Genomic DNA, 15,892 nt, shown 5'->3' on the forward strand with positions numbered 1-15,892 from the left:
CACAGGAACGACGACCTCGTCGTCTCCTGACAGACGGCGCTCTCTCTCAGATTCTCAGGTGAACGTTTCCGCTCCACGGGGTCAGATTTCATTCACACTCGGAGTGAGAAAGGCCAAAAGCTGCTGGAGCAGAGCTCACAGATGGACCCGCGACACAACAGATGGTGTGGATGCAGCTCGCTGCGTGCACGAAACGTGACACCACAAATCTTTGACAGCAAGTACAAAAAGTCACAAAAAGTAAGACGATCCATTAAAAGGAGAGAATTTTAATGAATCTGCAGCTCCTGCAGCAGGATCATCTTCCATAATCAGTCAATTGTTACTCTCAGCCTGACCAACAAGCACAACAAAAGAAGGTATCGCAGGGTATTTTTCTATTTTACATTGATTACAAGGAAAACTGAACACATCACATCACCACCAGCAGCCGGTGGACAAAATATAAAACAGCGGAGTTCCTCAGGGTTCGAGTTTAGGTCCTCTTATTTTTCACGTCATATGGAATCTAAAGACTATAATTAGAGAAATGCTACTTTTACTACACATAACTTGAGTTTCAAAAAACAAAAAGTAAGGTTTACATTTGAATTTTCATTTTATTTTGCAAAGGGTAATAATCTGTACAGTGCAGAACATTATTTAAAGTTTTCCTGTGTTTTGCATGTAACTGTTAGTTACAGGTATGTTTTGCTGCTACATCGTGTTATACCGCTTATGACACGGGAAACAAAGCTTCACTTCACTGGCCTGCCTGCATAAACGAATGTGTCAATAAAACCTTCTCTGTAAGATGCTAAAAAACAACACCTCATTCACACGTTACGTTCAGTGCCTGAGTCTGTTATGTAATATTTGACCTATTAAATTGCTTCAAATAACAACAGGAGAGACTGCATGTGAACGCTCTGCCTCTGAGCCTTCTTAAAGATAAAGAGAACTGTGTGCTGCTGTGGAGGGTTTAAAGGCCAGATGTGATGTAACTGCACTCACGAGGACACGCTTGCTGCTGTTGTTACACCAGAAACACTCACAGGTTTATCTGAACTCTGCTGCTGGGGTTCCCCACGTCTGTCCAGGTGAGGAAAAAACAGCAGGACATATCTGAGCTCCTCGAGCTTTCAGGAGTCCCACCAGCTGGTGATGAACTACTTCATGTGCATCAACAAAAACTGTAGTTCTTCTAATGTCCACTTGTGGCTCGCTAATAAACACATTTACAGCCTGATATGAATGTAGCTAGCTCTAAAGCTAGTTCTTTATTAAATCTCACTTATTATGCAGGTAGATGGCGGCACAAGTGACTTTAGCTGCTAGCGGTCTGCTAGCCTTTCCTTCTAATGCAATTAGCTGATTAATAATATGGCTGCTGTGAACTCAGAGCGTCCAAGAAGTCCGAGCTCCAGTGTTTTATTATTTGGATGTTGCTGAGCACTAATTAGCAGGTAACTGTGTCTGCGTTACGCTTGCACAGTCTGTAGACGCAGCTTGCTAACCAGGCTAACTAGCATTAGCAAGAAAACAGGGACTCCGCCCTCTTGTCCAAATATGGTCACTTCTGGCTCCAAAAGAACAACAAGAGAAAACATCCGTCCTTTATTTACAGTGGACAGCTGTAAATTTACCAACTGTGCCAAATGAAACTGACCCCAAACAGCAAAGCCTTATGGGTAATGAGGACAGGACTGCTGAGAAGCAGGCAGCGCAGATAAACATGGCAGCCTGATAATCACGTCTGCACGGTTAGAACAATAACAATGCTCCTGAGCTGTAGCTCAGACTCTTTATTTCCACGTCCGTGCGTGCAGATCACCCGAGGACAGATGTTATTGGCTCAGGGCAGACTAACATTACCTCCTCCTCCGCCCTGCCTCCATCACTGAGCACAAAAAAGCTGCACTAATCTTCCAGACATATAAAACCCTGTTTAAGTGACCTACACATCTCAAGCTCATGTGAATTAAACAGACATGACATTTAAACATGAGCCAGACTGTCAATTTGTCGTAAGAAAGCGGCTCTCTAATGAAGCCTGAAGTCAGAGTGAGTCATCGTTTCTCCGTCAGTCCAGGTCACGGTGTGGTTTCTGACTCCTCCTCAGTCAGGATGGCTCCCCATCAAAACAACAGAGCCACATTTAGCCGAGCCGTTTTATTATTCATGGCTGCCGCTCGGATGCAGGCCGTGAGAGTCATCATTCGATCCGCACAGACTCAGCAGCAGGTTTCTTGCAGGCCTGATGTCCACGCTGTTAGCCCAGATACTCGGGCAGTAAAGAAAGAGGCGGGCTCGCACGCATTACTGCGCTCCACGCAGGAAAGATACGAATTTAATAAAACTCTGACCTCATTTACTTTATTATTTTAAAGGCTGTAACATTCATGTGTGTGATGGACAAAAAGCCTGACGTGCAGCTTTGCTGGCTGTTGTTTTGTGAATTATTATTATTATTATTATATTTAGCTAATTTTTGATGACAGCTTATTGCTTTGTTTCTATTCATATGCTGCTACCAACTATGCAGCTGTTGGAAAATATTGGAGTTATATGAGGAGTTTAGTCATTTATTGTGTATTTATTTTCCTACATTCACCTAAACCAGTTTAACAACAAATTAACATTATGCACAAAATTTACATTTATTCAAAAATACGAAAAACTGATCAAAACAGCAAAAACTATTTTAAATAATTAGCATTTTAATATGCACATGAATGGAGGCAGGTTGCAGAAGAGCTTCTCTGAACACACAGCACATGAAACAGGGCTGCAGCAGCTGCAGACCCCACTGAGTGGGACCCACTCAGCTGAGAACAGGAAGCTGAGGCTGCGGTTCACAGGCTCAGCACGTTTAACACCAGACGTGGAAACATGGCAACATTCAGATGGTAGGATCAGAACGTGGCGTGAACGTGAGTTCCTGGATCATCCTGCCTTGTGTCAACTATTAACTGCCTGAGGTTCTACCACCTCCACGCAGGCAAACACACAGCAGGAGAGCCCCGCCCGGGTGGCTGTTAGACCAACAAACACACCCTCGTCCAACACAGACACACACGGAGGATGTGTAAACTTTTCCCACAGTTTTCAGTCTGAAGTCACACTGATGACGGTGTCGTGGGATTTCAGGTCTGACTGGTCTCCAGCGGGCGGTGACGGCAGCGAGGATCCAGGAGGAGATTCTCGTCATTTTCATAAACAAATGTGTTTGTGCTGGTCGTTGTTTAAAGCATCGACAGCTTTCTGTGCTCGTCTCTTCAGCTCTTTCAAAAGACTGAAAGAGATATAAAATCTAATGTTAATATTTCAGTATTTTCTCCCCCAAACAGGAAGAGCCCGTCAGAGTCTCCCTCTGAGAAACAACACGTTTCATCTATCTGAAGAAAGCGACTCGTTACTAACTCAACAGGTCCTCTGTGAGCCTGACATGGATCTGTGGAGGGAAACTGATGCTATTTTACTTATTATTACATTCATATTATATAATGAATAATATTTTATTGTACTTTATCATTTATTCTGTTTTCTTTTATTTAGCGTGTGATCATCTGATTTTGTCATTTAATTTTATTACATTTCTTTTAAAACTTTATTTTTTAATCTTTGAATTTTTCTTTTTTGTTTTTATTATGTTTGTTTATGTTTTGATTGGTTTCTGCTGTTCTCTGACTCGATCTGCGTTTATCGCCTCTGTGTCAATAAAGTTTGATCAGAGAATGTTTCAGTATTTATTAGGAAATATTTACTTCATATTTTTCGGCCACGTTTGATTTAAAAAGTAATTTTTATTTCCCATTAATTTAATTTTAGATTCGTTTTTCATGCTTTTTAATAATATTTTTAAGTCAATTTCCACTTTATTTCCAGACATATATTCTTTTTACTGCTTGTTTTTCAGAGATTGTATTTTCTTCTGTTTTTGGGTTCATTTCTTCTAAGCAGTTAAAAAATGAATTCAATAAATAAAGATTTCTGGCTTCTTGGAGTCAGTCTCACTGATTTTCTTTAAACTTTAAAAGGAATGAATTTTCTACATGAACCCTTCTCATGTCCTGATGTAATTTGTTTCTGCATCAATAACTACACTTACATCACTACATCAGCCTTTGTTTACATGTTCCGTTTCCTCCACGCTCGTCCTCGCCGAGCTCGGCTCACATGATCTGATCAGTGAGGAAGCAGCAGGCAGACACCACCCAGCTAGAGATCCACAGATTCACCAAACATTTCCTGCTGCTGACCTCCATCAGCACAGACGGAGAGGGCATCAGATATCGCTCCAACAAGCTCACAGCGGAGGACGAGGATTGCACAGAGAGACACCGCCATCCGCTGTTAGCATTAGCTTGGCACCAACGCACGACCAGAGCTGCGATTTGAGCTCCGACATGCAGAAGAAAATTTCCACCAGTGAAACAAAAAGCTCAGATTTCATTTACAAAGATGACACAGGATGATGAGGACTGAGATCAAATCAGAGGTCAGATGTAACGCTGACCTTTGGGGGGGAATTACTTGGAGTTAAATGCTCATTTTCTTTCATTGATACACAACACGTTACAAAATGCTGCCTCAGCAAGCACGATTTTAATCTTTGGGTCGACACCAAGGTGACCTCCATCCAAACCCCAGCAGAGCGGCTCGGCCTCCAACACGCACACACAAACTTGTTTTCATCTAACACGGGGACTCCACTATCTTGATTTGCCAGCCCACAGAGGACACTAACTGTGCCATCTGTGCTGAAGGCCTGATGGAAAACATTAGCCTGAGGAAACGACTTTGAAACAGCAAAGTTAAACCTGCTCAGGCTGCAGGTAGGACTACACCTTCCACTTCAATTATTCATCCAACAGTCTGGAAACAATTAATGTTTGATCAGCTGGATCCAAACTCCTCCCTCTGCAGCTCCTTTGTCTTCCTCGGGGGTGAGAGCGGGCTACAGACACAAAAGGCCGGGACCCGTCTATGAAACTAGCTTCGGTTTCATTGGTATGTGAACAAAAACCTGAACAGGAGGCACAAAACTAATGAAAGCACCAGCAGGGCTTCTGTTTTCTGTGCTGTGACTCATCCCCTCTCCGTTATCCGTCGGGCTCTTCGTCTCAGAGGGAGAGGGCGAGGAGGAGAAAGGCAGGAATGAAGTCCAGCCGGGTGGAAACGCCACACAGAGAGACAGATGGGCGGACAGACTGGACTCCTGCCATCGGTCTCGGTGTCAGCAGGTTCCCTCAGAGAGCTGCTGAAGCTGGCAGCGAGAGCGCCAGAGCAGCAGGGGACTCGCCTCTGCAGCTGCTTTCACCTGACTCTGCCGACCAGCCCACATCAGCTCACTTCACAGTACACGCGCTGCCTTTCCTCCATGACTGCAGACTCCGGGGCTCGTGCTCCAGTTTAAGACTCAGGTTAAATGCCCGGATGATGCATTAGACTCTCCGCCGTCCATCACACTCACTGCTGAGGCCTGCTGTACTTTCTCTTCATGCTGACGGGGAAAATCAAACTCCATGTTTCCTGTCTGTGTGCTTTAGCACCGAGCAGTCAATAAATCATCACCATCCACTGAATGAAACTTACTCAGAAAGGGGAAGCTGAACCTGTCCATGTTATTAACTTAGTGCTTGCAGCTCGTTAGGAGGCAGAACTTGAGCTTAAAGTAAATAAACAAATGTGTGATTTATAAATGAATTCAACTTGACATTTCATTCCTACAATAAACTGGAATCGAGCCCAAGTTTGGTGACTTCACCTCAGCGGTCTGTTCTGTGCCTGAATCTGATTGGCTGTTATGACTCCCACATCAGCTGCTGATTGGCTCTTTGTAGGCAAGCGTTTACCCAACTGATCAATAAAAGAAATCAGCTGAGCATTGATTAACTGAATAATCAATTAGTTCAATAAAGTCGTCAGTAATGATTCACAGAGACGGTTTGCTGCAGTAAAAACATCTGATGTTTTATAAACAGCACACTAATCAATCAGCTGATCTGAGTAATACAGAGAGCAGTTATGTTTTTACCAGGTTAGTTTAACCAGTAATGATAACTGCTGTGTGGCTCTTAGAAACAACACCAAACTAAAGTTTCACCGTCCCGTGAGACTTTCTGAGCTGTGTGAGTGATTGCTTCACCGGAAAGAGACCGACTGATCGATTAATTGTTCGATCAGTTCATTAAAATAAACTGTCTCAAGTCTCGTTATCTTTAGGACAAAATGATCAAAAACAACCCGTAACCTTTTCGTAACACACACACACACACACACACACACACACACCCTGGACGTGGGGTGTGTGTGTGCGTCCTCTCAGCAGATGTTTCCTCACACTCACCTGCGAACCACTCGGAGCATCTGACGCCGAAATGCGGAAATATGCAGCTCGGCTGGATGAAGACAGCCGAGCTGCAATGGGGCTGTGAGCCGGGATGCACCGGGCTATGAGCCGGGCTGTGCCGAGGTAATATCCGACCGCTGGCGGTGTGCTGGAGGCCGGGCGGCGGTAAGAGTCCCGGTAAACGGCGCTGAGCTGTGGGGCCTGTGGATGCTCCTCCCGGGCTCGGCGGGTCTCGCGCTGCCGACGATCACCTCCGCGCGCCCTGACGGAGAGGAGACGCTAACGTGAACGCCTTTTGTCCGCGTGCAGTCTGTTTGTGCCGCACATGCTCAGAGCTCGAGCCGCTGCTGCTGAATCATCCACACACGCGCGTGCACGCGGACAGCGCTTGCGCGAGGCACAGCTGACTCTGACGTCACGCGGACGCTGTAAACAAAACCCTTTCGTGGCCGGTGTTCCAGATCTACTGGCGTTTAGATCTACTGGCGTTGGTGGAACAGATGTGTGGCAGTTTCAGTATATAACGTTTCAGGAGCTGCTACCGACAAACCAGCAAAAAAACGCCAAATGTGTCACCTGTGACACTTGTGAGGTTGTCTCAAACACACTCCGTCCGTCGTGATGCTGTTGAACAACAAAATGTTTAAAAATGTCGCGAGTTTACCTGGTGATATCCTCACGCGCGACGCGATCGCGAAAACAGCAAACAATTAACACCACGCCGATGTTGTTCACAGGACAGCAAGAGTAAAGCGTGCAGTTTGCTTTGTGCACTAACATGGACTCGAGTCAACCAGCGCCCCCTCTGGCCAAGTGCCACAGCCTACAGCCAGATCAGCCTGACACACATCTGCACAACACGTTTGTACCTTTCAATTGTGTCCGTTTGTGCGTCGTGCAAATAAGCCTTTGAAATGATTGAAATGATATCATGTATTTTTTTTTTTTTTATTGGCCTACATTTGTACAAAATTCCAAATTATATACACAAAGTCATAGAAATCACCACTCCAATTGGTCATCATGATTTTGATATTCTCTTTTTCCATGACAATGAAACATGCCTTGGACAAATATGACACATCAATATTTCATTAGTGTTGTCACATCACATCCTGTAAGCAGAGTCTGCCTGTGTCCTTTATATATCTATCTCTATACAGTCTGTATAAGTGTGGTTAATCTAATAAACATGTGTAAGGAGATGGCAGTTACTGTGAATGTACAGCAGGTGATCAGTAATAAACAGTCAGACAATGACTCTGACGATCTCATTCAGTCTTGCAGACTGATTGCACCTTCTGTGGAAAGTGGTACCACACAGTGTGTGTGGACTTCCCCTGTGCAGAAGGCGACTACAAATGTTGTGGGTGCTAAATAAACAGAAAAAATGATCCCTGTTGTCTTTGCTTACTGATTGTTTTCAGTGTTGACAATCCACATTGCTGGGATTGCATCTTTCAACATGTTGGTGAGTAGATGTACCAGGGGTTAGTGCAGCCACTCAGCCTCTACTCACTGTGATCATAGCAGCAGGTGCAGATGTGTCAGTAGGCTGTGGTACTTGGCCACAGGTGGCAGCAGTGGACTGACCTCCACTGGAGACTGCTCCAGCTGTGTGATAGTGGAGCTGCTACAAATTGAAGCTCATAAACAAGTTTTGGAAATGAACCCTTGTATTATGTTGAAAAACAAAAAAGTGACATTGATTTTGTTGCGGTCATTTTGACCCGTACTGTGTAAATCCACTCAGAATTATCAAAAACCTGCACTAAAACAATAGAAACTTTAGTAACAGGAACCTTCCCAACTAAGATTTAAAACAAACAATTTCTACGTCTCCTCCAGAGTCAACAACAGATGACAAACCAAGCGACACACCTGAGTCACTGACTTTCTTAAATCCACTCACTCTCACTGGCTCTGTTTATTTTTAGAGATGCCTGTTACCCACCAGCTGACCGGGCGGTCACTCGGGTTAAACATAATAGAAAAGGCTGAACTGACAATGCTGTGACAGTGATGTACACTGTTGTTGGTATATATCAGGGGTCCGGAGCCGCGGCTCCTTAGTCCTTATACTGCGGCTCCGCGTGGTTTGGGAAAATAAATTAGAAGTAGGGGAGACCGGGGACAGTTGTAACATTTTTGACATTTCTGTCTGTAAATTGAAGCTCTTTTAAGGTAGTGGATTCAAAATGTAATGCAAAGTATTTACATGTCTCTGCTATTAAATAGTTACTGACAGACACCGAGCAGCCAATCCCAGCACACCAGGGTCCAGCATGGCGCTGAAAGTGTGGCGCTCCATCTCTCAGAAACATGTACAACAGGAAAAGCTGAAAATCAAAAATCATATTAACCACAAACTTTTCAGGTTATTAGCAGCAAACACAGAAATCTGTTTGTGCCATTATGGAAATGTTTCACTCTTTTATAAAGCTGCAGCTCTTTCTACCCGATGAACATCAGTCAGCCCAGACTGAAATGTTACATGTGTGAGGCAGACACGTAATAAACACAAGCAGAGAAACCATGTTGCACAGTCACATGATCATGATTATTGCAGCCTGTGTAATGCTCAACTACTGCATCAACAACTTGATTTTCAGCCCAGTGCATGCCCACAAATCTCACTTATTCCCTGCAGTAATCAGCCATGTACAGGCTGTGAAGTTGGAATTTGCTCCAATCAGAAACTTCTGGAAATAAAGCATATGATGCATAGTGGGTGGGTCCAGCACTGGCAGAAATCAGAGAGAAATATCTTAATAGTAATATGTACAATTAACAAGCACCCTGAATCGGATAATTGAAGAAGTAAAACTTCTTCCAGGCGATGAAGTGCCAGAAATCCAAACTCCATTTGAATATGCAACAGATCTTTGAGATGTTTGTGTTGCCTTCAGATTGCTCTAAACAGTTGTTAGTCTGCACTCAGTCAGTGAAAACTGCTCCACTGTTACCAATATCAATATGGAGTCTCCATCAGGTTCAGGACTATGTGAAACCTCTTGAGTGTTTATAGCAGCAGCATCAAGGCAACTGAGCAAATCACAAATTTATCCAAGTTTGTGCTCATAAATCAGCAGGATGACACGATGAAACGCTGTCGTCTGCATATAACTTTATATCTGTAATATATTTTAATCTGAGAAGTATAACCAGAATCTGTTATCCAAGCTGAGGTTTTAAGTACAGTCATCTTCCACTTCCCTCACCTATGGTGTGCCACAAGGTTCTGTATTGAGGCCCTTATTATATACATAATGCTGATTCAACGTTTCAGTTATGAAGGTGCTTCTGTCACATTACATTCAGAGCTCTGTGCACTCAAACACATCACTATGCTTATGTTTAACATAATGAAGATGTGACTACGACACCTCATTGGTCAGCTTAGTGCCTTCTTTGATAACATTGTTAAATAAACAGAAAAAGTGCTCAGTATTGCACCAGCTTCCCCTGTTTGAAGCTTGTGTTCCACATGTAGAAATGTTGCAGCAGCCACAGCAGCAGCAGAGGTGAAAGGTTGCACAGAGAAACAGACAACCACACTTAAGAGCTCTTTGTGACACACACTCTTTCATCTCCAGGAGAAAGCGGCCAGGATTGTGCTCATGCCTCCTTTCATTCGCTCTCTTAGAATAAAATAGAGTAGATTTGATTCATTTCTTCTGCCTTCATGATATAACAAAGATAATGTAAAATCAGTAATTTCTTAGTAAAAAGGATACTGTACTCAAATATACAGATTAGTGTCTAATTACATCTTCCATTAACCGGACCCATATAATTAATCTAGAATAAACATCAGTGGGTTGGCAGTTTGTGGAAGCCACTATATCTGAATACAGTGGAGGGAAAGGACATTTGCCTTGCAACTAATGGTGTTTTACGTATGTGGTGCTAGAGAGCGGAGATGCAATGTGCAAACCAAAGGAGAAAGAAGTCACGGGTGTTTGCGTAAGGTACATTTAGATTCACTTCTGCACCGTCATACCCTACATTTTAGCCCCTTCACACAAACACAAGGAAAGAGAACGCCACTGGCATCTTATTAAAATGTTGTCTTCATTTAAGTCAGAGCTCTAACACAAAAACACGCTCCCAGGTCAGACACGTGACCCTCTCATCTCTGGAAAGCTGACAAGAGCTAAATAACAGCAGCCAGTTAGACGCCAACATTAGGCTCCAATGCCCTAACAGTCACTTTCCCGCTGATAAATCGTTCAGCTGCGTCTGAAAGCTGAGGTAAACAGCGGACTGACTGCCTTCTACAGTTGAAATTTAAGGTTGTCTCTGACAGATGAAAATAAGTTATCCTAGCCACTGTAGCCAGGCTTACGCAAATAAGTTTCTGGAGGTAATTCAGTAGAATTCTGCAAGCTGCTGACATCTGTTAAACTTTGACACACTGTAGCTTTAATTGTCAGTCCATGGTTTGACTTTGGGATCTGGGGTCTTGGTTGAGTATTTTCAGTACATTTGAGTTATTCTCACCATTTTAAGTCTTGAGTTGTAGTTGCTATAGTGTTGCCTTTCACTTCATTATGCTTTTCATCATCATTCATCCAATGTGACAGAATCACGTGACCTGCAAGACAACCTTTGTGTCCATGCATATCAGCCAGTTTAAAGAAAGTTGTTACCCATCACCTCTGACCGTGATGGTGTCAGGTTCAGCCAGTTAAGGCAGAGTCTGGCTATGCTGAATGTGTAAACGTCAAAGTGTCTGACATTGTCCACAAAAACCTAAAGCTGACCTAATGACTGGTTGCCCAGTAAAAGACTGGAGAACAGATTGTTGTTATAGTGCATTTAATGACCACATGATGCATGAGGCCCAGGCTCAGCTCATCAAGTTGACCTGCAAGAACAAAAAGTCACTACACATGTTTCTCCAAATTTAAGCAAGTTGGTTCGTAACTGTGCCTTACCTCAAACCTTTATCCTTTGAGAATCAACCACTGGGACACTTTCTGGATCGTGTGGCAGCACAGGGCTTAGAGGAAAGGGGCTGTAGACATCGTCAGTGTATTTGGAGTAAGAAAAGGCTTCTCTTCCTCGCTGGTAACCATTGCCGTTCTGGATGATGTAGGATGAAGGCAATGCAGGTGGAGCCATAAACATGCCAAGTGGCACTTGAGAGGTATACCAGGCATTAAAGTCAGGATAGGTCTGAGAGGGCATCCAGTCCTGTGGGTCAAAGGAGGAAGGAGCTCCCCCTGTAGGAGCATTTACCCATGGAAAGCCAGCAAAAAATGAGGATCCAGTAAAGCCACCAATACCAACCCTTCCAGAGCCGGAGCCGCCAGCAGATCCAACCCCTCCAGAGCTACCAGCACCGACGCCTGCAGTAACAGAACTGCCAACGTCAACCCCACTAGTACCAGAGCTGCCAACACCAAGCCCTGTAGTAACTGAGGTGTCACGACCAACCCCAGTTGTGCCAACACTTAAAGCACCAGCTCTGCCAGCACCAGAGGCCCAGTCACCAGTATCAACTCTTACAGATCCAGTGCTACCATCCCCACGCAATCCAGTTCCAGGGAACCATCTGACAGCACCAACCCCTCCAGTACCAGGTACCCAGCCAAGGTGGCCCAATCTTCCAGTGCCACCAGACTGACCTGAAAGCAGAAATAAGTTTTTACTGAAACTGAGCTTGTCAAGTTGCAATGAAGCTCTTGCAAATTTTGCTCTGAGTAGCACTGAAAGAAAACCCTTTTATTACTTGGTTTAGCAGACCAAGCTTTTCAGTCAAGTATAAAATTACAGTTTCCTGAGAAAAAAAAAAAGAAAAAAAAAAAAGGGGGGGGGGGGGGGTAGTTCAGTTCTGCTACAGCTATATTTCCAAGACTAACTCTTGAGATTAGACAGGAAGACTTACCTTTAACTAAAACAGGCAGGCAAGCACCTCGGCCAAAAAGGAGGAAGCAAATCCAGGAAACCCTGTTAAAGATAACATGTTTTATATATATATATATAAAAAAAGCTTAAATTATAAAAGAGACATCAAACAGCACAACTAACCTCAGCATAAAGACAAGCACCATGATTAAGGGTCCGCTACAGCAGGCTGGTATCAACACACTGCCAGCTGCTTACAGATCAACTCAGTATCCGTTAACTAGCTGACAGCAAATGCATGGCTTATATTGGTGCTCAACATGCTGGCAGCTCTCGTTAAATTCATTCACTTCACCTGGTGCCCATCACTCCCCAGTCAATGATGCATTCTTTTGAGCCTGGAATCTGAACAATACCGAACCCCGCACAGGAAAGTTTGACTGCAATAGAGAAGAAAAAACAACAGAACATGTTTTGATGCATTGTCAGAAATATGATGCAGAGAGAAGAATTGATATGCTTGGTGATATGAAAGTGAAACTGGGCTTGGTTGATTTGTTTCATAAGAACTCGAGAAGGGAAAGTTATCAGACCATATTTGGTTTTTATGGCAGACTCATTTGTTTGGAAGGTTTTTAATTTTTAATTTTTTTGTAAAAATTTATTTATTTATTTTGTTAACATTTTGGTTCACATTCCAAACCAGTTGGTGGCAGTATTGCACCGTTTTGCTGTTTGCCAACCACCAATAAATAATTTAAAGAAGAAGAAGCCTGAGCTCCTACTTGTAATACTACAGGGTGGGCCATTTATATGGATACAGCGTAATAACAGGGGAATGGTTGGTGATATTAAAGTCCTGTTTGTGGCACATTAGTATATGTGAGGGGGCAAACTCCTCAAGGTGGGCGGTGACCATGGTGGCCATTTAGAAATTGGCCATCTTGGATACAACTTTTGTTTTTGCAATAGGAAGAGGGCCATGTGACACATCACACTTATTGGTAATGTCACAAGAAAAACAATGATGTGCTTGGTTTCAACGTAACTTTATTCTTTCATGAGTTATTTACAAGTTTCTCTTTGTTCACAGCCATTGACATGTCGAAGAGGTTAACACGTGAGGAACGGATCGAAATTGTGTTGATATCTGGTGAACGCAGTAACCGGGTCACTGCAGCAGATTTCAATGCAAGACACCCTACGAGACCACCCATCTCCCATGCTATGCTATATTTTTCCTGCAACAGGGAGATGATTGTGGTTTTTAGTGAACTTTGCTCAGTGGGGAAAATCGCTAGGATTTAGGACATGGATTCAGCTTAACACTTGTAATACGCACTAATACATCTAAAACTTCTGTCCAAAATTTTGGGATTTCTGGACATTCATATAGGCAATGCATCAGTGTACCTTTATCCCCACATTTAACACACATGTCCAGAACGTTAGGGTCAAATTTGTTTAATAATCTTGAGGTGATATATGTCCTAATTTTCCATTTATACTGGATTAGTTTAAATTGGGTGTTTATAGATTGTGTTTGGGCTTTCAAGTAGGCTTTTTGATATTCCGCTGTGGTTATTCTACACTTTAAGTCTTGACACCATTTAAATCTTTTTTTTTTTTTTTCTGAGGACGTTTGAGAGCTGTCCCTGTGGTTGTTATAAAGACGGGATGTTATACCCTTCTTCAGCTGATGGTTTATTGCTGTGTCCTTTAATGAGTTTAGAGTGGGCAGTGTTAGGGATTTTTGAAATGAAGCTTCTGATCTGTAGAAATTTGAAGAAATGTTTGGTTGGAATGCCAAATTTCCATGTCAAGTCATTAAAGCACATTAAGGTGTCCTTGTCAAATAGGTCTGCAACTTTGCACAAACCTCTGGCAGCCCACATTTTAAAACCAGAATCTTTCCAACCAGGGTCAAAGGCCTTATTGCCCCAAATAGGTGAGAATTAGGATAGTGCTCGTGTTTCATTTTTAACCTTAAGTGCATCAAACCAGACAAATGACATTTTTAACAAACTGATTCAATGTATCTTTCATTCATATTTTTTTTTTATATATATATATATATATATATATATATATATATATATATATATATATATATATATACACACATATACATATACATATATATATACACACACACACACACACACACACACACACATATATACATACACATACATACATATACATACATACACATACATACATACATATACATACACACATACACATACACACATACATACATATACATACATATACATACACACATACACATACACACATACATACATATACACACATACATACACACACACACACACACACACACACACACACACACACACACACGATCGTTAAAAGCCTGGGTTAACGATCAGTTCTATTTTTAATACCACCAAATCACAGCTGCCCCAAAGTGCTTAATATTGAAAGTTGAAAACCCTACAACTTCAAGTCAATGCAAGAGTCAGATGATCAAGCACTTTCCAGCAGAATTTTGATGCCTACTTTCAACACTGTATAATAAAGGAGCAAGAAAATCCATGGGATACCTTTTCTTTGCAACTAGAGCCAGAAGCACTGTTGGAGCACACCAAGCAGCTCAGGCTGTAGCCTTTGGGATCAGTTACTTGATAGAAGTGAAACAAATAATTTAAACATCGAATTACAATCAAATGCACAGAACACTCAGCTTTATTAAAGTCTTTATTCCATATCCAAAAGGCTTCTTGAAAGCAGATACATGCTCTTTAGTTTCACCTGCAAGATTAAGCAGAAATAAGTCAATTAAAAAGGACCTTCAGTCATTAATGCGTCACTGCATGTAGTTACCTCATTAGACTTTTATCCCTTGAAATCCACTCGCACGTCTTGGGTACTGTGGCAGTACAGGACTCAGAGGATGGTGGCCCAAGATATTATTAGAATATTTGGAGTGAGAAAGGACTTCTCTTCCTCGCTGGTAGCCAGTTCCAGTCTGGACAAGATGGGACGAAGGCAATGAAGGTACCTGAGGGAGCAGCGCAACCATACCTAGTGGCACCTCATAAGTAGACCAGGCATTGAAGTCAGGGAAGGGACGTGGTGGCATCCAGTTCCATGGGTGGTTAAGGAAAGAAGAACTTAATACAGGATAATTTTGATAAGGAACACCACCAAGGAATGAATAACCATTAGACCACGTTGGGCGAACCTCTCCAATGGGGCCAACAGGAGCAAAGGACCAGCCTCCTGGAGAGCTTCTAGGGCCAACCCATCCTCCACTCGAGCTCCCAAGGCCGAAGGACCAGCCTCCTGGGCCAACTGCTACCCCAGTGGAGCTCCCAGGAATAAAAGACCAATGTCCTGCAGAGCTGCTAATCCCTCCTCCACTGGTGCTCCCAGGGTTAAAGGACCAACTCCCTGGAGAACTGCCAGGGCCAACTGCTACCCCAGTGGAGCTCCCAGGGCTAAAAGACCAACTTCCTGCAGAGTTGCCAGGGCCAACCCCTCCCCCAGTGGAGCTCCCAGGGCTGATGGACCAACTTCCTGCAGAGTTGCCAGGGCCAACCCCTCCGGCAGTGGAGCCAGCAGATCCAGGATCAACTCCACCTCCATTGGAGCTGCCAGAGCCAAAGGACCAGCCTCCTGCAGAGCTAACTTCCCCTCCAGCAGAACCATTGTGTTCAGGGCCAGAATCGAGTTCTC

At 43.3% G+C, this 15,892-nt stretch overlaps 2 protein-coding genes across 4 annotated transcripts in view; both read right to left on the minus strand.

Annotated features, from left to right (window-relative positions):
* The window catches only part of LOC146704050 (serine-rich coiled-coil domain-containing protein 2-like), a 46,086-nt gene extending 38,988 nt beyond the window's left edge, over nucleotides 1-7,098 (minus strand). For all 3 annotated transcript variants that reach the window (XM_085467072.1, XM_085467073.1, XM_085467074.1), the window contains exon 1: nucleotides 6,332-7,098. The gene's annotated coding sequence lies outside the window, so the exon portion shown is untranslated. The remainder of the gene's footprint in view (nucleotides 1-6,331) is intronic.
* Nucleotides 7,099-11,186: 4,088 nt separating this feature from the next.
* LOC146704051 (uncharacterized) lies at nucleotides 11,187-12,393 on the minus strand. Its single transcript, XM_085467277.1, has 4 exons — nucleotides 12,371-12,393; nucleotides 12,228-12,289; nucleotides 11,282-11,967; nucleotides 11,187-11,204 (listed from the first exon to the last, which is right to left on the minus strand). Exons 1-4 carry the CDS (start codon nucleotides 12,391-12,393, stop codon nucleotides 11,187-11,189), a joined length of 789 nt encoding a protein of 262 aa, XP_085323403.1.
* Between the last annotated feature and the right edge of the window lie 3,499 nt (nucleotides 12,394-15,892).

This window comes from Copadichromis virginalis, linkage group LG8 (assembly GCF_057382275.1).
Source record: "Copadichromis virginalis isolate Kocher_CV1m ecotype Utaka linkage group LG8, C_Virginalis_male_GT1.1, whole genome shotgun sequence".
NCBI classification, from domain to species: Eukaryota; Metazoa; Chordata; class Actinopteri; order Cichliformes; family Cichlidae; genus Copadichromis; species Copadichromis virginalis.

Excerpts from the sequence above, each read along its gene's own strand:
- LOC146704051 (XM_085467277.1), bottom strand. The coding sequence starts at position 12,393 with ATGGTGCTTGTCTTTATGCTGAG. Across the intron at positions 12,290-12,370 it reads GTGCTTGTCTTTATGCTGAG|GGTTTCCTGGATTTGCTTCC; the intron begins GTTAGTTGTGCT and ends TATCTTTAACAG. Across the intron at positions 11,968-12,227 it reads CCTGCCTGTTTTAGTTAAAG|GTCAGTCTGGTGGCACTGGA; the intron begins GTAAGTCTTCCT and ends TTCTGCTTTCAG.